The sequence below is a fragment of the Mercurialis annua genome, linkage group LG1-X (genome assembly GCF_937616625.2).
Source record: "Mercurialis annua linkage group LG1-X, ddMerAnnu1.2, whole genome shotgun sequence".
Lineage (NCBI taxonomy): Eukaryota > Viridiplantae > Streptophyta > Magnoliopsida > Malpighiales > Euphorbiaceae > Mercurialis > Mercurialis annua.
This window is the reverse complement of record NC_065570.1, coordinates 55,206,315-55,230,962: the sequence shown is the minus strand read 5'-3', so window position 1 is coordinate 55,230,962 and position 24,648 is coordinate 55,206,315. Positions and strand designations below refer to the sequence as shown.

Here is a 24,648-nt window from a genome sequence, read left to right as displayed (position 1 = left end):
GCAGACACTTATAAATCAAGTAAAAACCACCGCACCGTAATAAACTTCTCCTCTTCCCCCCTTTCTGCTTCCCACTTTCGAGTGTGAAAAAGTACACAATTTAGACTTATTATTTAATTTCGAAATTCCGTGCTAATTTCTCCCTCTCAAAGTATCGCCGAGAAAATGGCTGAAGAAGAGGTAGTTACTGTTTCCGAGCCGGTAAAAGGCGAAACGGCGGCTGAATTATCCGATATCGAGTGTCGGATTAAGGAGGCTATGCGCTCCCGCGTCAACCACTTCAAAGAACAATCCGAGTTCATTCTCTGTCTTTCAACTTAATTGACTTTGTATTATTTATCATGCGTTTAAGTTTAGTTAACGAAAGTATTTTCTTTCTTCAATTAACTGCAAGTTTTGTTGTTTTTTATTTTACTGTTTTGTAATTGTGAATGATTAGTGTTATTATAATTCTTGGATTTGTTGTTGAAAATGCAGCTCTTTAACATTTGAAGGAGTAAGAAGATTGCTAGAGAAGGATTTAGGATTGCAAGAATATGCACTAGATGTTCATAAGAGATTTGTTAAGCAATGCTTGCTGCCGGTAACCTTCATTTCTTTATAAGCTCTTGCCTATTTACTTGATCTTTCTCATATTCTTAGGGTTAACATTAGTACCTTGTTTGGGAAGTTTATGGTTTTCATATATTTGATTTGATTGAATTCTGTTTACTCAATTCTCAAGTGTGGAATCTTGTGGTTGGTAGAATTCAGTTCTTTCGACTATATAAATACAAAGGCATTTTGAAAGAAATAAAATTATGAAAAAACTTACATGATTTTAAGCAAGTCTGTGTGTATAATTGTAGTATTTAGATGGCTCTGGTGAGAATAATGCCTCCAAGGATTCTGGAGAAACTGATGAGAAAATTGCTAGTCCATTCAAAAGAGAAACAGGCGAGTCAGATTCGCCCGAGGGAAATGAGTCAGCGAATGACGTAAAAGAAACTTGCTCAGAAAATGAGGAGAAAATGGAAGACTCTCCAGTAATGGGACTTTTGACTGCCAAAAAAAAACCTAAATCACAAAATGAGGAAACTCCAGCAGTTGATGAAGATAATAAAAAAGTTCCGACTGAGGCCACTGTAAAAAAGGCATTGTGGAAGAAGGCTTCCTATATCAAAGCGAATTCTGAGTATGTTACTAGTTTTACTGCTGTGCTATATCGTCATTTGCTTGTATAATTCTTTTCATGGTTTTGTCCGTTTTGCATTGGTTACCTTTATGTTATTTGTATGAGAGTTGAGCAAGTTTATCGCTCTTCTTTTATTTTCAGAAAAGTTACGATGGCTGGACTTCGTCGGCTTTTAGAAGAAGACCTTGGACTTGAGAAATATGCCCTGGATTCCTTCAAGAAATATTTAAGCACAGAGTTGGATAAGGTGAGTGTCCTTGTTTGGTCTTTACCTTCTTGAAGTATTGTACAGAAGTTGACATGTGTAATCATCTACTTATTAGGTATTACAATCTTCTGAAGTTTCTGAACCTAAGAAGAAAATTGTCAAAAAAAATCTTCAAGGGAAAGCATCTAAAAAGATGAAGACTGAAGATAGTTCTGGCTCATCTGATAGAGAAACTGATGATGAGGATGATGCCAAGCCAAAGAAGAAAACTGGTCCTAAGCAAAAGAGGCTAAATTCTGAAGGGCCTAAAAAGAGGAAGAGAATTGAAACAGAAACTAAAGTAACTAGCAAGAAGCTTGCCAAACATGAGAAAACAACAACAGAGGATAATAGTGATGCAGAAAACAGTGGAAATGCCTCTGATGAGAGCCGTTCTCAATCTTCTACTGAAAAACCAGTAAAGGTATTATTTGCTTCCCTTCCAACATATGCACTAACAATCATACACATGCTTGAGAATAGAAACTACAATGCTGTAAATTGGTATGATATTTTAATTTCATTGGCCGTGCAGAAAAAGGAGACTTCAACTCCGGCATATGGGAAACGTGTTGAACATTTAAAATCTGTAATAAAATCCTGTGCAATGAGGTATTTCTCTGACTATAGTTTTCAAGCCAAATTACATCTTGGTTGAGATAGCACAGTTTCATACTTCATTCCTTTTCCAGTGTGCCACCTGTAGTTTACAAGAAAGTCAAGCAGGTGCCTGAGAATAAGCGGGAGGCCCAGCTGATAAAGGAACTGGAGGAGATACTTTCCAAAGAAGGATTGTCATCAAACCCTTCAGAAAAAGGTAGTTATGGCATTTGATATTATAGCTCTTTTGTGTCTTCTTGTTCTTTGAATAATAAATGTGCTTCTTTATGCTGTTGATATTGTTTACAGTTGAAATCAGTTCAAGTGGTAATTTTGGAAATTGTTTGTTTTTGTACGAATTTTGTTATTCTGTTATCAATTGATATTCTTTATCAAGCATCATTGCCTTTCCTACCTCCATTTGTTGTTATGTTCCACTAGCCTATAAGTGAGGTGAAAAGTTAAATGGTAGCCTAATCAACTCTTTTATGCAAATAGTAGTATCAGTTCCTTAAGCCAACAACAGTTCTTCTGATAAACATTCCCTATTTGAAAGTAAATAATAGCATCAGCAGAAAAAAATGAGGTGAATTGCTGTAAATTATTTGTTGCTGCATTATCTTTCTCATGATATCTTGCAGAATCTTAGTTTTTTGTAAATATGTAAAACATTTTTAGGCATGATGTTACAGTTTGTCTCGGAGAAATGCTATGTAATTAATGAATGAACAGTTTTATTTGGAAAGATAACCATATTTTGTTAGCATTTTGCTTATTCTGTAATAATTGAAGCGGTAATTCTATGGATATTTCTTGATGGTATGCTGGTTAGGTTAGGGTCTAGTTTGGAGTTTAAGAACTCTGTATGGAAGATGCATTTATGTGCAGAGAAGTCATCAGTCAACCTCAGCATTCTTTGAACTTTAATTTAACTTTTGTGTCTGCAGAAATCAAGGAAGTCAGAAAGAAGAAGGAAAGAGCAAAAGAACTTGAGGGCATTGACATGAGTAATATCGTGTCAAATTCACGTAGAAGGTCCACAACAAGTTATGCACCACCTCCAAAGCCCAAAATACCAGTTGAAAGTGATAATGATGATAATAGTGATGAGGATGAGGATGAGGATAATGACGACGATGACGATGAGGAAGAGGAAAACGATGAAGAAGATGACGGAGATAATGATGGCGATGAAGACATTAAGAGTGAAGAACAAAATGCAGGTTAGTGACTATGGATGGCTTTCTCTATTCGTATTGTTGACTTGAGAGTTGCATCACTTTTGTCAATCTAATTCCAATTTGGTATTCACTTAATGTGTTTTGACTTGAGAGCTATGTGATATATATTTGACCACATTACGGCTGTGTATTCTCAATTTAACTCAGCCTTAATTTCGTGTTTTCATTGGGGTTTGCCATATGGATGCTTCATTTTCAATACAAACTAAACTGGGCGATATATTTTGAAACATCTAGAGCTTTTGAATCATCTTGATCACCCTTCTCCAAGTTGGGTTAGGCCTTTCTCTCCTTTTCCCCCTCTTCATTTGCCCTAGTATGATAAACTCTTCTTACTCGGGGAGTCCATATGTTTATGACTCATTTGACCGAGTCATCTGAATCTCAATCTACTTTCTCTGCAGTTGGTATCAACTTGTCCTTGCTCTTACAAGATGGGAAATTTCTTCTCCCTAATACAGTATTGTGGATTCCATCCGTACTCAATGTCATATCATACTTATTATAGCTGTGCACTCTTTAAAAAAAAAATTGTTTCTGTAAAGTTTAGATTTCTATAAGGTTTTGGCCTCAATCAAACATGTCGACCATTTTAACTAGTATTACCTAGTAATCGTCTATTTGGGTTCTCCATATACACAAAAGCTACTTACATCCGGCAACAGCCTAGATTATATGTTGCAGCTACTTGCGTTACACCTGTTTATATGTAATCCTTTCTTATATATTAAATCTGTCTTGTATGCAGAGAGTGGGGAGGACAGCGATTGAATCCTCGATGAGCTTATCCGGTAGTTGCTTGATGGTAGACGCATCAACAACAGATTACATGCATGTATCATCATTTTTATTTAATGATATTCAATTCTGTTGCTTTTCTACGCTGTATTGCAAGTGGATGACCATGTAGCTTCTTTTTTTTCCTTAGAATTTTTTTTGCAGCTTTTATTAGATAATTTTATGGTAGCTGATCTGGTGACGTGTAAATCGTAATGCTCTTCTTCCCTTGACTCGAAAATTAGTTTCAAAATAGAAACTGGTAGTTCTGTAATTGTGTGTTATTTTTATATTAATCAAGATTGCTTCGACTGTGTGTTACTTTTTTTTTTTGAGGAAGACTGCGTTACTTCTGGTTATGGTAAATTGCACATAACCAGTCCTTTTGCGAGATTACAATTCCATGGTATTGTATTTCTGCACATCTCTGTGCATAAAGTGATTTGAGCTCAATTCTAAAAGTTAGATACTTAAATTGCAAATCTTCATGTAAACTTTTCAAGCTTTGAAATTATAATGATATATTTTTATAAACATTAATTTTGTCGTTCATTTCAACATTTATGTTTTTGGATAACATAATAGTATGAGGAGCCCATTATTTTATCTGTTGTAGTATTCAAATCTTTGTGGCCATCTTTTGTAGTGTTAGGAACTTAACTCTCTTTACTCCCTATCTGAAAGAATGCGTCTCACTTCATTTGCAAGATCCATTACATGCTTGTCCTCGCATCCTTAAAAGAAAATGAACAAACAGAGACTCACCAATTTGAACAAAATGAACAAAAACAAAATGAGGGAGATAAGAGTAGCAGTAACTTCTAGTGCAAGTAAAAATGACAATAGAGACTCACCAATTTGAAGAAGGGCCGTTTCAAGATGGAAAAGATAATCTCTGTTAGGTCCTGAGGGTCCTTCTGCCTGGATTATTTGTCTGCAGAGCAACATTTTTGGGTAATCCAGATTTCAGATACAAGGTTTTGCAAAAGAACTAATGCCCTAGTCAGTAAAAGCTGAAGGGAATATCACACGATCAATCAAAGAAAGATTTAACTAAAATAAAGATCGACTCTTTGGGATCATTTCTTTCTTCAAAATGGAAGAAACCGAGATAAAAAATGATGGACTTCTTAAATGTTTTTCTGGATAGTACTCAATATCCCAACAATTTGTGGAAGGTAAGGAGGAGACGAGCAATCATCTGCTTGCAAAAGAAATCGAAGAATTTCTTGAGTGGCTTTTTAGATTAAAAGAAAAACACAGATTCAAGATACATACTTGGCCACGTCTTCAAGAGGTGCAGGCCCCAAGTAATTTTTGTTATGCTTCTTGTCCTTTGATCCTATGTATCTGGACAAAAGGATGCCAATATAGGATCAATCAGTACAGTTATCTATTATTAAATGGATGGTAATAATCAATGGAGATTTTTTCCCTACTTACAGCATTACTCCTGATACAGCCGGAGTTGTAGCTGTAAGCTCCTGGAAACAAATTTCAGCACCATGCATTCATGATTTATGATCTAAAATTATACCGACACTTCGAACTTACAGTGAAGAAATCGACATAAGCTTTCTGATCATACTGCTTCTCCCTCACTTCTAAATACTGCAGACAACAATGAAAATGGGAGTGGTTAGATCAATTAATTCCAAGCTGATGAAAAAAGGGAAACATTAACACAGAGTAAGTTCACCAAAACAATGGTTCATCGGCAAACGGACATGTTCATATAACTCTGCCACAGAGAAACTGCGAAATGATATTTTTCATAAAAATAGTTTATAATGGAGTTCCAGAAGCTTTTTCAGAAATAAAATTGCCGCCAAAACGTAAGACTAAAGAAGTTTCCGTACAACAACAGGGGTTGTGGTTCAATGACATCTTTAATCCAATACATAAAGGAAGGTTTCAGTTTCCATAAAGTTAGAAGACATCTAAATTGTTCCGGGCTGACTCCAGTTTTCATGATTCTTTCTTCTCCAGATAATGTGCATGAGGTTTGATTTCACTTGTGGCTTAACTTCACCATTTTCATTATACAAAATTCCTAAACCTACCAGTAGCAGTCAATAGGCTGTCAGGGTGTCAAAATTGGTCATGACACGATAACACAATTCGTCTAACCCGTAAGTTTGGCGAATCCGGGTTGACGCTTAGCGGGTTCGTGTCGAAAACGTGTCAATCCGTTTATGACACGAAATAAATGGATCGTGTCACGGTTTCACTCGCGAACCCATCTAACCCACCTAACCCGTTTATAAATTCTATTATTTATAATAATATAAAAATAAAATAGTTATAATTATAAAAAATATATAATAAAATTACTAAATTAATTATATTAGTATAAAAATAAATTAATTATATTGAAATTTTACAATTTGAAAATTAATTGATAAAGTTGAGGTTAAAATTATATTTATATGATTTAAAAAATTCTTAAATGTTAAGTGGGTCGTGTTAGCCGTGTAATTGTGTTAATCGTATTACCTATTTATCTTAACGTGTTAATCGTGTCGTGTCGTGTCACTCGTTTAAAATTCGTGTCGTGTCAGGGTTGGGAATTTTGGCACGATTAATTAAATGGGTCGTGTTCGAGTTGACCTTAATCGTGTCAACAGAGTGGGTCGAGTCGACACGACACGAACACGACCCGCTAATCCATTTTGACACCCCTAGCTGTCCTATTGCACAACCATTTCTCGATAGCACAACGGAAAAGCAGTCAAATTGGCACGGAGAGATTCTAAATCGCAACTTAAAGCAAAGATGTCCTCAACAATAATCATCAGAAAAGAAAAGTAATGCTTTACCGTCAGTGCAGTGTCTTCATCCTCCTTACCAGAGATTTTGTATGCAACTCCCCACTATGGTCTCACAAATCAGAAGAAAGATCAAACTTTTAAATTCACAGAACTTGTCAACATAAACATATAAGATATATCATCGTAGTCCAGTTATTATAAAAAGTAGTATCAATGACAATGTATCAAAAAATGCCAATTGCAGGATCAGTCAGAGACCGATCTGATTGGTATTCGCATTTTATGAAAATTTGTAGAGGTCTCGAGTTCAAGTCTCTCCCCAACTACATCCATCTATTTAGATGATAGTGTATTACTTTCATTGTGAATGTAATGAAATAGATTACTCTATCGTGTAGCTCACACGGTTAAAATAAATGAAAAAAATGGCAATTGCTAGAGCAATTTGGAAATCCAGAATCAACAATCCTCAGATAAGCATAGGTCAAGTGAGTGTTTCTTGCTTGCAGAAGAAAGTAAATCACACTAAACAACTAGATTTTGACATTGCTAACAAATACTTACAAGAAATCCAAACAAATAATGTGGGGAGTTGCTGAAACAGTTTGCTTGAAGCCAAAAGGAAAAATTAATTGTCGCTTTCAGGAATTAAAAGGTAATTTAGTTAAAGCAAATGAAGTAATGCACTCAGTAATACTAAATTACAAATTGAAAAATGTGGAAACTAATAAAAGGTTGATGATGTTAATTAAAGAAACTCACACAAACTTCACCCTCAGCAGATTCTAAAGTGACAGTTCTGCCTGGATACTCAGGAGTCCCTCTATGATCAGTGCTGCCTATCAACAACATAAAAAAAAAAACCCAGAAAATATAAGCATTTTTTTGTTGAACACAAATAATGGAGGTAGAAATGAAAACGTACGTACCTTGGTAAAAGACACGGCGATAGCCTTTAATAAAACCAACAAATCGATCATCGTAGTTAAAGCCGGCTTTCCAAATTAAAGAACCATACCCAAATACCCACATCACCATTTTTATTTCTTCCTCTACACGATGAGATAGCAAACCAAAATCATCCAATTGTATTGTACACACAGAGGCCAACAATAAACCAAAATTAACTACCAACCAACTCTCTACTTCATTTCAGACCTAACTATCTGTTCTGAACTTTTTGTCATTTCTTTTGGGCCCAACATCGTTTTTTTCTGCTAAAGCCCAATTGCACATTTCAAAAAAAATGGTGTAAGCTTGACTGCTCGAGGTCTTCTTTACTTGTCAATAGCAATTTTAACACTAATGCAATGAAGCAGATACTTAGAAGAAGCAGTCTGCAAAAATAGAAGAACATTTGGTAATGACTATACAAATATTTTTTTATTTTTTCACTTTGGTTCGGTTCGGTTTTAAACATTGAGAAGGTTTAGTGCAAGTAGAAACTAAATAGATAAAATATGAAACAAACTAAAAAAATAATGAACCAAACTGAGAAATGATTAGGTTCAGTTTGATTTTAAAACTTTGAGCAAATTATTTAGAGGCCCCTGAGGTATACTATAATTAACATTTTGGTACCCCTTGTTTCAAAAATTTACTTAATGGTCCCCCAGTTTTAATTCCGTAAACTGAAAGATCCTTCTGTTAATTTGAGGGACCAAATCGTTTAATGGATTGAAACTCGGGCACTAAATCGTTTAAAAGTGAGGGATCAAATCGTTTAATAAAATTAAAAGTGAGGGACCAAATCGTTCACAAAATTAAAGGTGGGGTATCAAATCGTTTAAAAATAAGTGTCGAAATTAACGGAGAGACCTAATAGTTAACGGAATTAAAACTGAGTGACCATTAAGTAGACTTTTGAAATAAGGAGTACCAAACTGTTAATTATGATATAGTTCAGGGATCATAGCGTAATTTGCTCTAAAAAATTTATGCTTTTATAAATTTAAAACGGGTTGACTCAAAAAGGAGTAAAAATTTGGTCTATGTACATTTATGTCTATAAATCTAATGATAGAAATGAATTTTTCAAACTTGTAAATTCTAAATTAGAATCTCTGTTTTCTTTAAAATTAAAATTTAAATGAGTGTACTTACTACTTAGTATAAATTATTTAGACTTTTGACTTAACATTTTCTATAAAAGAGGAAAGGAAATGATAAATGAATTTAAAGTTTTTTGTTGGGCTATTTGACTTAACCTCAATGTATGTGATTGGTAAAACACTTTTGACCACTTGAGATTAGAGTTTTGCCTTCCGTAAAAAAATCTATCCGGTTTGAATGAAAATTAATCCAAATATAAAAAGATTAAAGGTGTTCTCATAGTTTAAACTCATTTAACACCTCATACACATGTACCAAAAAAAAGGTTTAAATGTGTTGGAAAGAGGATAAAGGAATGAATGAAATGTTTGTTATAGGCATAGCTGGGTGGACCTCAACCTTAAACCAAACTTAGTTGTTACATTTTGTGGTCTGTTGATGCTTTGATTCATTCATTCCTATACACTCACATGACATGCCTGATTCCCAGGCATAAGATTCAAATTCTTACTGTAATGTAAGTGTCAGCTACACAATTTCTCAGCATGCAACTAGATTTGTAGCAGCTGTCTGTATTTCTTTTTTAGCATATAGAAGCTAGAGAATTATGATCTTGCCGCATCCCCATATCATTACAACTAGGTATACAGCATTTTTTTCTCAATCTGCTGCCCATTTGCCTAACGTGCAGAGAATTTGGTTCATTTCAGCATCTTTTCTACACATAATGATATCCATTATTCTGATCCGTAGCATAACTAGAAATACAAAAGAGGAGGCGCGAAATATAAAAGAATAAGTGATTAAAAAATATCGCCCATTTTTTTTGTACTTATTTTAAAACTTTAGCACTATTTATTGTCATTATCTCAATTAGAAACTGAATTAGTCATTGTATTCATAAGAGTATAATAGAAAAATAAAGATAAATTTATAAAAATTTAGAATATTAATCATGTTTCCTTAAAGTGTGAGAATGAAAAAAATAGACAATTGTATCGGTCGGGAGTAATGCTTTTCCTTTTTTATTATTGCATTCACTCTCCCCTTTTGAACACTATATAAATTAATCAACTAGAAATAAACTGAGGAAAGATGACGCCCATGTTTATAATTAAGTAATCAAAATCTCAGCATACATTTTAGAGATGAAAAGCATAAATATAAAATACATCTCATAATACATACCTATATATATATATATATCTATTTTCCAATCCTTCTTATTGCATCATACTTTTAATACTCCATCCATCAGTTCCATATATACTATTCTACACATTATTGTTATTGCTGTTACCAAAATTGGTTGATGGTTTAGTAGTATCAGAAATGGGCAATTCAAGAGTGCTGCCATTTTTCTCATTTGTCATTGTTGATGATGATGATGCTGCTGATAAATTATTTACACTACTATCCTTGCTTTTACCCCATACCACTGAATACAGCCCAATCACTATGAAAACTGCTCCAATTACACTGCAATATATTCATTTTAATCAAACACTAATTAATGTTACCCTTTTAAAAACAAGAAAATTCGTTATGATGGGCCATTTTACTATTTTTGTCATTCCAAATAAGATCAAAATTAATGTTTTTTCCTGTATTTAAAATTCATTATTTTTCCTGACTATTAAGATAACTAAAAATTAAGAGAAAATAATTTATTTTTAGAATTTGAGGAGAAAGGAGTAATTCTGACTTTACGAGGGAAAGTAATTTTTTTCTTAATATTAATTAGCGATTACCTTCCGAGGTGAAGTTGTTCAGATAGAATAATGATTCCAAGAATAGCAGTGATGATCATGCAGAGAGGGCTAAAAGAGGTGACAAACACAGGCCCTCTTTCTTTGATTACCATTCCTTGAATATAATATGCAAATCCCGAGCAGACCACTCCCTGGTTTTATATTACAAAGTTACAAATTTAATTATTAATTACACAGTATATAATTTGATTGATAAAAATATTCATGAAACTAACTACAATACTTACAGTGTAAACAGCAGCAAGAAGCCTTGAGTCAAAGCCAATTTGCCAGACAGTCATATCTCTCTCCATGATAAGTGCCACTATTGAACCTTCCACCGAACCCATCAAGCATATCAACGCTGTAAGTGAAAGCTCTGCTGGGTATTTCTTCAATGTAAATGACTGTAACCATTTTTCAACAATTTAGTAAATAATTTGGCTGGTTAGTCCGCTACTATATATAGAGCAACAGACTTCAATCTATCGCTAATTTATATAATAGCTATGGATTAAAGATGGAATATTGATGTGTGGAGGATTAATCTTTTTGGTAATCAGCGACGAGTTTGGGACATCTGTCACTGTATCCGTCTCGAACTTCTCGGCAAAAAACACCACAATTGAATTTGGTGATGGAAATAAGACAACCGAATATTTAGTGACAGATATCAGTAAATCTGTCGCTAGCTATGGGGCCATTTTCCGGGTGCTGAATTTTGGCGACAAATATTTATTCATCTCTAAGTAAATGAACTACTCCATACGTTGCTATCTGCAGTTCCATTATGTTGGTGCTGCATTTAGCGACAGACGTATTTAATCCCTTGGGATTACTTAGACATGGATACATATTCGTTGCAAAACTATAAGGCTCGAGGAATGTCCATGTAGTGCATGTCCCATATGCAAAATCTTTAATAAGATTAGTCTGCAAAAGTGTAAAGTTTGGAGTTTAAAAGGGAGGGTGAGCTATAGAATATGAGTTACCTGAAGAATAAAAAAGCCAGCCCAGCCACAGCAACTGCCAAGAAGAAGAAGAGTTCCCATAATCCAATGCTGATTAGCGGGTTCAGTGGCATGGTTGTGAGTAGCTCCATGGGACCTTATAATGTCAAGGACTGGGCCCTTATACATTGTCATCACCATTGCTCCTCCAACTGTAACACATGTTCCCACAATCTTTGCTATATCTCGTACCCTTTTTATGTTCACTCTCTCCAACCTGTAATTTACCATGATCATTCTTTGATCTTCAATCTTTTATTACTTACTAATTTTCCTCAACTGTCTTAAAAGAAATATTACGAGGTTGGTGACTATGATTGGAGCTATGAATTTTAGTGGCCTTAATCTGATCATCTTCTTTAAAGTTATGGACCCTTGCTAAGTCACACTAGATATACGTCTTTATATGTAGATAGACTCCATCAATTCAACACGTCAACTATAGCTATACATAATTCAATTTAATTTCACCATGTTATCAAATCATAATAAAAAAAGTACACAATATCAATTTATGATGTGATATAGTTTAATTCAATTTATAACGGATGACGTGCCAAATATAGTTGTTTCAGTATACTAATTAAATGATTATGTATAATTTTACCTGAAAATTATTGCCATGATAAAGGTTATGGCAGGAAGAACATTGAGTGAGGCAGATGCAAATGTTGCTGATGTATACTGCATACCCACATAGTACATATTCTGATCAAGCACTGGCCTGCGGATTTTCCATATGTACATATTAATTATTGTGTTCTATTTTTTTCGAAAAAGCATAAGAATCACATGATATTAATTTTTTTTCATTGCTAATAAACTGGTTGGTTGCCATATGCAAATTAATAAATTTTTCTTTATAGGGCCCCAATGCAAATTCTAGGAATCTATTGGACTGAAGAATAATCAATCCGAGTTTTTAAGTAATCTTCTTTTTCATATAGCACATTTTTTTTTATAAGCATACGTATAGCTCACTAAGTCATTAGAACATATTATAATAAATGTGTAATGTTATAATTAACACTAATACTAAAAAGGATGATGATGTGTAGGGGCTTTACTCTAGAAAACCAAGAGCTACAATTCTGAGAAAGATAGGCAGCGTCATCTTTGGCCTTATTTTCCTGTAAATAATGAAATCAAGAAAAACATTCATTAGCAATAACAAAGCAATGATCACATCCCAAATCTGATAAAATTCAAGAAACTATGCAATTCTTTTATCTATATCATATCTTTCTCTTAAGAACTCTATTATTCTTGAATTATAGAGTTCACTTGAGTAGTACACCATAAACCATATATGGCAAGAATTTTTCATAAACTATTTATACGACCTGTTTGTTTCAACTATTACTGTTCCAACTATATATTATTGTTCTAAGCTGTTAGATGAAATTCAACACTCGACAATAAATTTATGCTATTTTTTTTTATTTCGGCCGTTTTATAAGTTATCTCTAAACACGACGATAAAAAGCAAAAGAAAAAGAGACCTTTCAAGAAGAAGAGCGAAAGGGGCAATGACGAGAGTAGCGACAACATGACGATAAACAGCAAGAACGTAATGATTCATGCCACGTTTGAGGGAAACCATAGTAACTATATACATTCCTGCATATCCAAATTGCAGAGATATCATTGCTATAAATGGTTTAGCTTTCACTAATCCACTGCATAGCTTCTTGCATTTGCTTTGCTCTTCCATTTTCTCTCTCTAGATTTCTCTCTTTTCCTCACTCGTAGAGTACAAAGCTACTTCTTACTAACTCAAGTCTCTCAATGCATGCAAATACATTATGGGAGTTGTCCCTTCTTATAGACCCGAAAAAGCAACAAAAGAATATTAAAAATGATAAGAAATATACCACTTCTATTAGGTAAAATGATTTTTTTTATTCATAACTTTATCTCTTTTGTCAAATATATCTTAAAAAAGTTAACAGTTTGATCCATTGATTTTATAAATTAAGACACTATATTCAAATTCTAATTAAATAATGTATGGTTTGAGCATATCATTTTAAAAGTGAATCCACCTAGGACAGAGAAACCTTACTTTACGTAATTCTGGACTCGTTCCAATTGAGATTTGAATATAATTATTATAAATTCGTAAAATCGATAGACCGGACTGTCTACATTTAATTTTAGAAATATATTTGATAAAATAATTAAAATGATAGATTTAAAATTTATTTACCTTTTTATAACTCTATATCACAAGTCTCTTATTTAGACCCGATCTGTGTTTTTATTCATGGATTCGATTAACAAAAAAGTTTATAAAAATTAAAAATAAAAGAAAAAAATATAAAAAAGTTTACATGTAAATTATCATGTCATAAGTAACTAATTACTACTTAGGCCTACTCCGTTATTCTTTTCCTAGATTCCTTTATCCAATAGCTTAAATCACTTATTTCATTTATATTCCAAAAGCAAACCTAGAGAATCCTCCATTTGGTGTGATATATCATATGTACTATAGAATCCTTGTTTATTAGTATTTTTAAAACAAGCTCATAATTATCATTAAGAGATGGGAGTTCCTTTTTGATATCTTTATGAAAATGCTATTTTATTTTTTTATTTGGAGGTGGGTTTAGTTTGCCACCTTATCAAATGAAATTGAGGTTTAGTGCTCAAAAGATGATGTAATTGTGTAAATAGGAGCTTTAAAAGTGTGGTGGTATTTCCAAAATACAATTGACCAAACTCCAATCACTCATTGGTGATTAGTGTTTGTGATAATCAAGTTCATAATTTGACCTTAATCCTATTGTGGAATCATAAGTTGGTTGGAAAATGCTTAGGCAAACAACTAAATTAAATTAACCAATGAATCTGAGTAGTTTTTATTTGTATATGATTAATTCACTTCACTTTATACCTTATGTTTATCCCATGAAAAAAAAAATCAATGTTGTATCTACATATTTAGTCTAGGAACAAATAAAAACATCACTTTTAAATATAAGACTCGAGTTTAAACTTTTTCACTTTTATTATATTTAAAAAATTGATAATATCAAAATTACATTAATATGAAATAATGTATCCACAAATATAATGAAATTGATAAATATATTCTTAATAAAAAAATATATACTATTCTAGTCCAATAATTTTATATCTCATATTAATTATATATCCAAGTAGCAGATAAAAAAGATGAAGGGTACTTATAATTGATAAAAATAAGACACAATTTAATATTTTAAGTTAATTTTATGATGAATTTGTCTATATTTAGATTAAAAAAATCATAAATAATATATTTAAAAAATTGATAATAACATATTTGTTTTTATAAAATTAACTGAATAGGTTATTTTGCAATTTTGTATGAATTTTTCTCCAATGGTGGACTTAATTATCATAAAAATAAGTTAGAAGACTAAAATGTAATTTATCTTTATCAACTAAATCTTTCATGTTCTTTAATTGTTGTTTGAATATTAATTGATCTAGATTATAAAATTATTGGACCAAACTATCATTGTCTTCTTATTAGAAATATATTTATCAATTTTATTATAATTTGAGTATGTTAATTCATTTTGCCAATTAAAATCATTTAAAAAACCTCAAAATGCATAAAATTAAATGTTATAAATTCGTTTTGATAGTGGAATTTAGAGAACGTTACTATTAAAATTATGAAGTTAGCTAAATTTACTATAATAAGTTTATGTTTGTTCATACCTAACTTAAGCATTAGAAACTTCTCTTATGTAAAATACCCCTATGTGATGTGGAAAACCACAAACGTCTAAGATGACTCAGTTCCATTGCTTTTGAAATGATTATCTCCAATTTTAGTTTTACAAACTTAATTATTCTTATTCCAATAATGTGCTCTATTTATCTCCATCTATTGTTTAGTCTCTTCAGAAAATTTGCTGATATCGGTAGCATCTTACCACAACATCTCACTGTAGCATATAATCTATCAAATTCATCCATCCATCAATCTAAATTCCAATAATATGTTCTGTTTTCAGTATGCAATTATCTTTTCATTAATTTTTTTTATCTTCACAATTTGTTCTTTTATATACATGTATGTGTGGGCGCGTGTGGAGCCATTGAAATAGATTATAAATATTTCATATTGTTTTCATTTATATTTCTTTCGTTTTAAATGGATAGACATTTTATAATAATATAGATATTAAAAAATTTATTTTACTTAGATAATATGAAATAGTTTGTAAAAAAAATATCACAATTATCTTTATTTAATTAAATAGTATATGTTTTCAAATGACCTTCTTTTCTAATACATATTCTGCCATAATTATTAAGAGTTTGTATAACATTTAATCATCTAAATAACAGTGATAATTTAGAATTAAACATAATGAATAATTGACATACTGAAACTATCGCTTAATTTTATTTTGTTGGTCGAATTTTGATTTGTTTCATTTTGTTTGCTAAACTTTAATTTTATTTCAACAGAGGTTTTCCGGAAAAAATGAATGGCAGCCGGATTCCGCCACTTGGAAATATTTTTCTAAAAACTTATCATTTTCTAATTTCAATTAAGGAGGGAGTTTTTTTTGGTCTATGTCAAATTTTTAGGCAAAAAAGAAGTAAAATCCGGTTGCCACATGCATTTTTTGCCGGAAAAATTCCCGTTGAAATAAATTTAAAGTCTACTTCAAATGAAAATAAAATAAATTTAATAACCAAATTGAAACAAATAAAAGTTCGATCACCGGAATGCAAAAAATATAATAATATGAATATCTCTAAAATTAAATATCCAAAAATAATAAAGGGTGTATATAAATTTGAAACAAAGAGAGTAACAATAACTACATACTACGATTATGATTATGATTATGATTATGATTATTAATGATAATAAGAGAAGAGCACTAAGTTTTGAGAAAAAGGTTACTAATTTATGTATAAACGCTTCATGACGTAGTTCCTAGCTGCTTTAATTATGCTTTAAAGCCCAGGTTACTTATTTCTTTTCATTCCTATCTAAACTTTTATAGTGTGACATGACTTTCACTTTTTTACAAATTGGTACATCAACTAGAAAAACACTAACGTGGACATTATGATATACATCCGCGTGTTGTTACACGATTGATCGGTGTACCAATTTATCAAAAAAAATGAAAGTCAGTGAGATAATTGTCAAGTATTAAAGTGTTGTGATTGCAAATTAGGATAAAATTCATATATTAATGTGCAATTAATCCAAATTATAATACTCCACAGAGAACAATAGCATATTTTTCAAGAATACATAAAACCACATGGGAAGATAGTAGCCAAAGGAAAAAAAAAAGAAGGTGCTTTCGTATTTGGATTCCAACCAAAGGCTGGTGGAATCCCACATTCTCAAATGAGAATTAATTAGCAGCTTACATATATATTTATGCGGCCATGCCTCAAATTTAAGTAATTTTACTTGTGTCAGCTATAAAAGGACTACTGTAAAGTACATAATAATCATTTATATTATCATGGAATAAAGGAAATTATTATTTTGGAGATATTTTCCGAAAAATAAAAAAAGATAAATTTCAATGCATATTCATATTTATATTTATATTTATATTCATATTCATATTCATATTCGTAGTTACAAAATAAAGGAGAAAAAAGGCACTAACAAGTTACATCATATCAGGGTTGACATTAATTTATGCTTATTTGTGTCCATACATGTATATTATTCCTTTGATCTGCTTGCCAAATTTTATATTTTCTATTAATAACAGTAAATTCCCTGTGAAAATGGCCTATCTAGGAAGCTATTAATTAATTCTGTAGATGATACAGCTTTTATCTTTTGATATTACGTACTTGCCATGGGGGAATAATAATATAAGGTCATGTGAAAAGAGGAATTCAATTCCTTTACATGCACCATCGCGTCATTTCAATCACATTATTAATTTTGTAACTCATAGACTGTTATGAGAATAAAATCGTGTTCACTGTTCTGTTAATTCAAAATAGACGGTTTGTTTCGGTGTAAACAACTATAATTAAAATAACATTTTTAAAATTAAATTATAGTTGATAAATAACATTTTTGAACATGATCGACAAAAGCAACATATATTGAATTTTGAATTATTAGACCTAACAAAGTGGATAGCTACTTACTCTCTCTCTCAAATATTTGCTCTCCCTTCTCTCTAAAAAAAAAAATTCTTCATTTGTTCATCTTTTTAAGAGTGGGAGAAGATGATTTCTCCGGTATTAGCCGGAAAATCATTTTCTTTCTGCCCATAATACTATTTACTATAGATCTACTATATCCTTCTTTAGTTGAATAAATTCTTTGATTATGAAGTTTTTGGGTTTTAATTTATATTTTTCATATTTGAATAAGTCTAAGAGTTTTTGGTGTTTGTAGGTGCTAGATCTATCAAGATTTTTGATGGGTTTTCGAATTTGAGATCCGATTCTTTAAGATCTAAAATATATGTGGGGTGTTTTTTAGATCTATACAAGTTTTTGAAGATCTTAAAAAATGGGGGTTTTTAGATCTATCAAAGTTCTTGTAGATATATATTCGGAGAGTTTGAAAACCCATTTAAACTAGGCTTAATTACTTAAAAACCACCCACCTTGTAACTTTTTTTCATTTATACCATGATACAGGAAAATTTTCAATTGTACCCTATTTTTGATTTTTATGTTTCACCTCTACCTAATGAGTTGAATAGACCTATTTTCTTTTAAAAAAGAATTTAAATTAGTCCTTCATTTTTAACCTATATTCTAATAAAACGTTAATGTTAATCATTTATATATCTTATTTTTAATATTTTTATCTTTAAATTAATTAAATAATCAAAAAATTTACTCTTGGGGTACAAACGAAACATAAAAATCAAAAATAGGGTACAATTGAAAATTTTCCTAGGTCGTGGTATAAATGAAAAAAGTTACAAGGTGAGTGGTTTTTAAGTAATTAGGCCTTTAAACTATTGTAGATCTAAAATTAGGGAGGTTTGTTGGGCTATCTTTGATAAGAATTCATTGAAGATGGAGATCGGAATGCTAAGCTCAACCGGATAGAGCGGTTTCAAAAACAAATCGGAAAAAGAACTATCTAAATACTCCGTCTACGAGAAACATAGTTTCATCGTTGTTAAGTTTATGCGGAAACATAATCACGGATTTTTTCTCACTTTTGATTATTTATTGCTTATCCGGAATTGTTACTTAACTTTTAATTGTTCAATTTTGAAAGATCATAATGTGGGTTGTGATTTGACTTTCATATTTTATACTTGAATCTTCTTAATGAATTTCTATCGTTTGGAAAAAAAAAATTATTAGGCCTACAAATGTATGCTAAATTTGCTTTTAAATCCAATTTTTCTTTGTTCCATCTTTAATTCTCATACCAAAATTTCTTGTTAAGCACTGCAAGTGTGTGAAACTCATAACCCAAGCTGTTAAAGAGTATATATGTTGAATTTGTTTTCTTAATTTAAATATAGAATACTCAATATTCCGTAAGGTTATAAAAAGTTTAAATTTCAAACATTTTTTTTTTATCCATATTTACTATAGATTTGTCATATACATATGAATTTTCTTTTTAACTTAAATCAGATTTTTTCACGAATTTCTTATTTTAAATTCATTTATTTGAGAGTGATTCATGAGGTAAGAATTTTTCCACATACATACGCTGTCTGCTATAAAAAGGTAGGTTTAGTGGGTGAAGTAAGCATTTTGGCTTATAATTTCTAAAACACAATTAATTAAGTAGAACAATCTTATTAGCCCCACTAACTAGTAACTACACTTTTTTGGCGTTAATTAGTGGTGGGTTGACAAAGACATATATATGTAATGTTGCATAGTTATTACCAAATTACAATCGGAAATGTTTCAACTTTTAGATTGACCGAGTTGGTGAAAGGGTACAAAACCAAGAAGAAAAAAGATGGAGGAAAATAGATACAAGAATTGCTTATTAAACACAAATTAATATGTTTAGTAGCAAATTACATTCCATCATTCTTATTATTTGGAAGATCAGTTGCTGTAATTGGTAATTCCTGAGCAGCACCCTTTTGCGAAATGGATGAATGTTGGGTTGATGAGTAATCCTTGCTTTTACCCCACACCACTGAGTATAATCCTATTGCTATTATCACCCCTCCAAGTATACTGTTTTGTCATCATTATATAAAATCGATCAGTAGCCGAAGAATTCTTAAGATAAAATTAAATTAAAAAAATATTATTGAATTTAAGTGAAATGAAATAATTTATTGCTTTCATTATGCTTATAGAAAAACTGTTCTATTTGATCCGAACCTGATCCAAGCACCAAATTGATCAAGTCTGTAGTCCAGGATGGCAAAGAAATAGAGCAAAATGTTTTTCTTTTCATTATTTTCCTATCCGTAATAGTGCGCTAGAAGGTCCGAGAGGCCAATTTTGTTCGATCTAGCTAGGTGTCAAAAGTATAAACTGTATTTTCCAAAAACTATACTAAAATTTTCAGTATATCATGAATAAAAAAAATTAAATCAATTTGGTCCAGAAAAATTGTGTTTTGTATAAATTATATCCAAATAAAATAAAATACTTTTTAGTTCCTTAACTCTTTTTATAATAAATTAATCTATAATGAGAGAGGGGAGGGGGGGGGGGGATCAATAAAATCAAATAAAGTCTATCTAATTTATTATAAAATTTATGTTATCAGATTATTTGAATTTTTAAGTTATTATAAAAGAAATATGATTTGGACTAATTTATCGTAAAAATAACTTAAGATGAATTGTATTTTTTTTTATCAATTAAACCTTTCATTTTATTTATTTATTAGGATATGAATAACTTAAAACATAAAATTCTAGACGAAACTGTCAATTCTCTATTCAGATATAATTCTATAATAATCGTAAATATATTAACTTTTTTTTAAAAAAAAGAGGACAATACCCACTAATTGCTACACATAGATTGGTCTTTAATTTCCTTGTGACATCTAATATAACACTGAAGTCATGGAAGGCCAATTTATTTTTTTTAAAAGAAAAGCAATGAGATGCGAAAGTATACCTTCCAAGAAAAAGCTTCTCAGCTAAAATGAGGGAGCCAAGAGCAGCAACGATGATCATACATAAAGGATTGAATGCGGTTACAAATACTGGGCCTCTTGTCTTCATCACTATTCCTTGCACATAGTATGTTATTCCAGAGGTTACAATACCCTGAAATTCACCATTAATTAATTTCATTACTAACCAACTTCTATAATATGTATTGTTTGCGCTAAAATTAATTACCATAAATTTTAGATTATTGTATAGATAATCTTACGGTGTAAACTGGAGCAAGGAGCCTAGAGTCCCACCCAACTTCCCATGCTTTGGGGTGGTGAGCGACTACTAGTGCGACGGCCAAACTCTGAGCTGTGCCGGATAAGCATATCAACGACGATAGAGAAAGTTCCGCCGGATAGTGCTTTAATGTTATCGACTGCATATATATGATGCAATTAATCTCAATTAGCATCCGATAATTTTTATCCTTAGTTTGGTTAAATTTTATTCTTACAGTGTAAATATTATATTAAGTTGTAACTTATTTTATCGATTAAAATTTTCACTTTTTTTAATTCGATATAATTGATTCACAATGTGAAATTATCGAACCAAATTATCAATTTCATGATAAATTATTATAGTTGTCCATATCATAATTTATTTTTCCATTTTAAATAAAACGAAAAACATTATATTCATTTACAAAGAAATTTTATTTAAACTAAACACACCATCACTATAAATTAGTGACGATCTGAATGAGTACCTGCAATATGTAGAAAGCAGACCAGGCCACACAACCAACCATGATTAATAATGTTCCCGTCACCCAATGTTTACCAGAGTCATCGGAATTTGCATGATGACCCGATCCACCAGAGCTTAACAGATTTATCGCAGGCCCTTTGTATAATGCCATTAGTAGTGCTCCTCCAAATGTCACCAATGTTCCAATTACTTTTGCTTGACTTCTTATCTCTTTAATTTTTATGCGCTCTAATCTATTTATTATAACATATTAAAAAAAATTAAATTAATATTAAAACATATAGAATACGCCATCATATATAAATATAATAATTAAAATTCTCTCTAGTACCGGACTAAATATACTGTTATTAATAAATTAATACTTTTAGTAAAAGCCGTGAAATTAGGCTTATACATGTATTTTTTTTAGGTAGTATAAGAAAGAAAGAAAATGATACCTAAAAATAACAGCAAGTAGAAAGGTGACTGAAGGAACAGCATTCATAATGGCAGATGTATAAGATGTAGATGTGTATTGCATTCCCAAGTAACTGAACCCTTGGTCAAGAATTGGCCTGTTTGTCAATCATACATATATATCTAATTAGCTAATTAAATTAATTTGCGTATAAAAGATAAAATAAACTAATTTTGTCTTTGATATCTTAGCTTTTAAACTAATATATCCAAAATTATGACGAAATTGATAATTATCTCATGAATAAAAATTATATCAGTTTTATTGGACAATAAAATTATATCAGTTTTGGTCCATCAATTTTATGAGTTACATATGTCAATTATAACTAACCAACAAAAAAATAAAAATAAGACTCCCATTGATAAAAATAAAACATATTATAATTCCTTAATCTATTTTTGTAAGGGTTAATTACATATAAAATCACCACCTTTACACGAAATTGCAAAAATAACACGACCTTTAAAACGTGGCAATTCAGGGCACCACCTTTCATTTCTTTTCAAAAACAACATGGGCACATTTTTAGTGGCGTTTTTGCTGACGTGGCATGACACGTGGCACTCCCATTGGGTGTCCAAGTCAGCAAAATTTTATCTAAAAACGTGCTCATGTTATTTTTGAAAAGAAATGAAAGGTGATGCCCTGAATTGACACGTTTTAAAGGTCGTGTTATTTTTGAAAATTCGTGTAAAGGTGGTGATTTTATATGTAATTAACCCTTTTTGTAATAAATTAGTTTATAACAGAAAAACTCTAAAATTTTAAGAATTAACTATCCAATTTTGTCAAAATATTATTAACAAAATTATAATAAAAAATCCTCCAAATATGAATTAATTATCATAAAACTAATAATGAAGATATTCAATCATATTTCTTTTATAAATTGGATAACTTTTTGTTTTTTTTCTTAACTATAATTGGTTAAAAACATGAAACTGTTAGCCTAAAGTGTCAATTTTTTTATTTAAAATATATTTACAAATTTCGTCATAATTGCATTATATACATTTATTTTGTCATTATGAAAATTGCTCGTGTCCATAATTATGTGGAATTCCTTACTCTAAGAATCCAAGTGCCAGTATTTGTAAACTGACTTTAAATGTCATCTTTGGCCTTATTTTCCTGCAAATAAACAACAAACAAAAATATAAGTGGGACATGTAAAAAGGTAAATTAATTAACTCCGATTTGATTAATTAGAATTACATATAAAATCTATCCCTATGTACATGCATATTCTAAATGATAATAATATTATAATTTTTATATTTGATATTTTTTCTACATTAATATAAAAAATATAAATAAAAAGTATAACAACATTATCCATTTATGGATATGTAGGGCACAGGGTCTGACTTTGTTCTTGAACCATATTCAAAAGAGTAGCCGAAATAAACTTGAATTCAACATTAAATCCTCTCAAGAAAATTACCCCTCAAAGAGGGAGAAAAGTCGTCACTGGAAGTCCAAATAAGTAACTAAACATCTTTAACAGCAGATCGAAATAATACTGTCGCCGTATATGATTTCAATTAGCACATTAAACATTTTTGACAAGGGTTAAAAGAAACTACACAATGCATGGAGTAAATGTATGTATATCTATGTTATGCGACCAGAAATAACCTCTCGAAAATAAGAGCAAAAGGAGCGAGAACAATAGCGGCAATGGCGTTGCGATAAACAATAAGCACATAGCGATTCATCCCATGGTTAAGGGTGATCATGCTGATAATGTAGTTGCCAGCAGAGCCAAATTGCAGGCATACCATAAGAATATAAGGTCTCAACTTATAAAGAACATCATTCATCTTTCCCATCGAGTGATCGATCTCTGTCGCTAAATTTTGAGAGATAAAAAATTGAAAGGAAGCAAAAAGTAGTAGTGCAAGTGAATGTGATACTATCAGGAGAAAATAAATTGGCTTCTTATAAGCAAGAAAAGAAGGGAAAATCTGAAAGAACAAAACCCACTCAAGAATATATTATTTTAGAGAATAATGCTTGCTTATTTGGTGATCATTTACAAATTTTTCTGTCTTGTAATTAATTTCTCATTTTAAAAGAATATATTTTTTCAACACAAAAATAATCAGTACTCGTTGTCTAGTGTGCTATGTAGTAATTAAAATATTTGCTCATGCATGGCCTTATTATGTGGAGGGAACTTCTTGCCTACCCTCAACTTATTTGTCATAATAATTCCATCTTTTTAAATTGTAAAATTCATCTATATAAGAACGGTTTAGTTTAATATGTATCTACATGAAAAAATATTTTACGAAAATGTATTGTATATTATTTATTGGAAGATAATTTCTTGCAAAGACCGGTTTTTTTATGAACTTCTTTCATAAATTTTTTACCATTTTCATACACAAAATTATTAATAATCACTTTAAGGAAAAATAATTTTTCCGTTCACAATCATGATCAAATTGACAAAAACATCCCCAAAATATGATTTTAACAATTCAATCCGTCAATTTTACGAGTCTTGATAATTATATCTAAACAGTAAATAAAAAAGATGAAATATAAAATATAACATTGATAAAAATAATATATAGTTTAGTCTTTTAATTTATTTTTATGATAAACCAGTCCATAATTGAAAAAAAAAATCAGATATGAACTGATTTATCATAAAAATATATAAAATAGTAAACCTATTTTTTATTTCTATTAACTATACTTTCTTTTATCCTACTCACTTG

The 24,648-nt window shown here is 30.9% G+C and overlaps 4 protein-coding genes across 5 annotated transcripts; 1 reads left to right on the top strand and 3 right to left on the bottom strand.

Annotated features, from left to right (window-relative positions):
* Positions 1-58: 58 nt before the first annotated feature.
* LOC126664739 (uncharacterized) lies at positions 59-4,350 on the top strand. 2 transcript variants are annotated; one of them, XM_050357270.2, is made up of 10 exons: positions 59-296; positions 478-583; positions 849-1,174; positions 1,316-1,421; positions 1,498-1,845; positions 1,957-2,033; positions 2,114-2,238; positions 2,969-3,244; positions 3,494-3,537; positions 3,667-3,944. In XM_050357270.2, the coding sequence occupies exons 1-10, from the start codon at positions 166-168 to the stop codon at positions 3,820-3,822; spliced, it is 1,695 nt and encodes a 564-aa protein (XP_050213227.1). In that variant the 5' UTR covers positions 59-165; the 3' UTR covers positions 3,823-3,944. The 2 variants fall into 2 exon arrangements, with proteins under 2 accessions (XP_050213227.1, XP_050213229.1); XM_050357272.2 differs by lacking the exons at positions 3,494-3,537; positions 3,667-3,944 and adding an exon at positions 4,011-4,350 and having other exon boundaries at positions 63-296.
* Positions 4,351-4,523: 173 nt separating this feature from the next.
* LOC126664742 (gamma-glutamylcyclotransferase 2-3) lies at positions 4,524-7,941 on the bottom strand. Its single transcript, XM_050357278.2, has 8 exons — positions 7,740-7,941; positions 7,573-7,649; positions 6,859-6,912; positions 5,594-5,650; positions 5,483-5,523; positions 5,318-5,389; positions 4,894-4,973; positions 4,524-4,773 (listed from the first exon to the last, which is right to left on the bottom strand). The coding sequence occupies exons 1-8, from the start codon at positions 7,846-7,848 to the stop codon at positions 4,706-4,708; spliced, it is 558 nt and encodes a 185-aa protein (XP_050213235.1). The 5' UTR covers positions 7,849-7,941; the 3' UTR covers positions 4,524-4,705.
* Positions 7,942-9,948: 2,007 nt separating this feature from the next.
* On the bottom strand, positions 9,949-13,423 carry LOC126664639 (WAT1-related protein At4g08300-like). Its single transcript, XM_050357138.1, has 7 exons — positions 13,126-13,423; positions 12,691-12,753; positions 12,231-12,347; positions 11,606-11,840; positions 10,862-11,020; positions 10,614-10,765; positions 9,949-10,341 (listed from the first exon to the last, which is right to left on the bottom strand). The coding sequence occupies exons 1-7, from the start codon at positions 13,335-13,337 to the stop codon at positions 10,137-10,139; spliced, it is 1,143 nt and encodes a 380-aa protein (XP_050213095.1). The 5' UTR covers positions 13,338-13,423; the 3' UTR covers positions 9,949-10,136.
* Positions 13,424-19,499: 6,076 nt separating this feature from the next.
* Positions 19,500-23,840, bottom strand: LOC126664640 (WAT1-related protein At4g08290-like). Its single transcript, XM_050357139.1, has 7 exons — positions 23,558-23,840; positions 22,988-23,050; positions 21,897-22,013; positions 21,455-21,689; positions 20,963-21,121; positions 20,702-20,853; positions 19,500-19,798 (listed from the first exon to the last, which is right to left on the bottom strand). Exons 1-7 carry the CDS (start codon positions 23,749-23,751, stop codon positions 19,633-19,635), a joined length of 1,086 nt encoding a protein of 361 aa, XP_050213096.1. The 5' UTR covers positions 23,752-23,840; the 3' UTR covers positions 19,500-19,632.
* Positions 23,841-24,648: the final 808 nt, after the last annotated feature.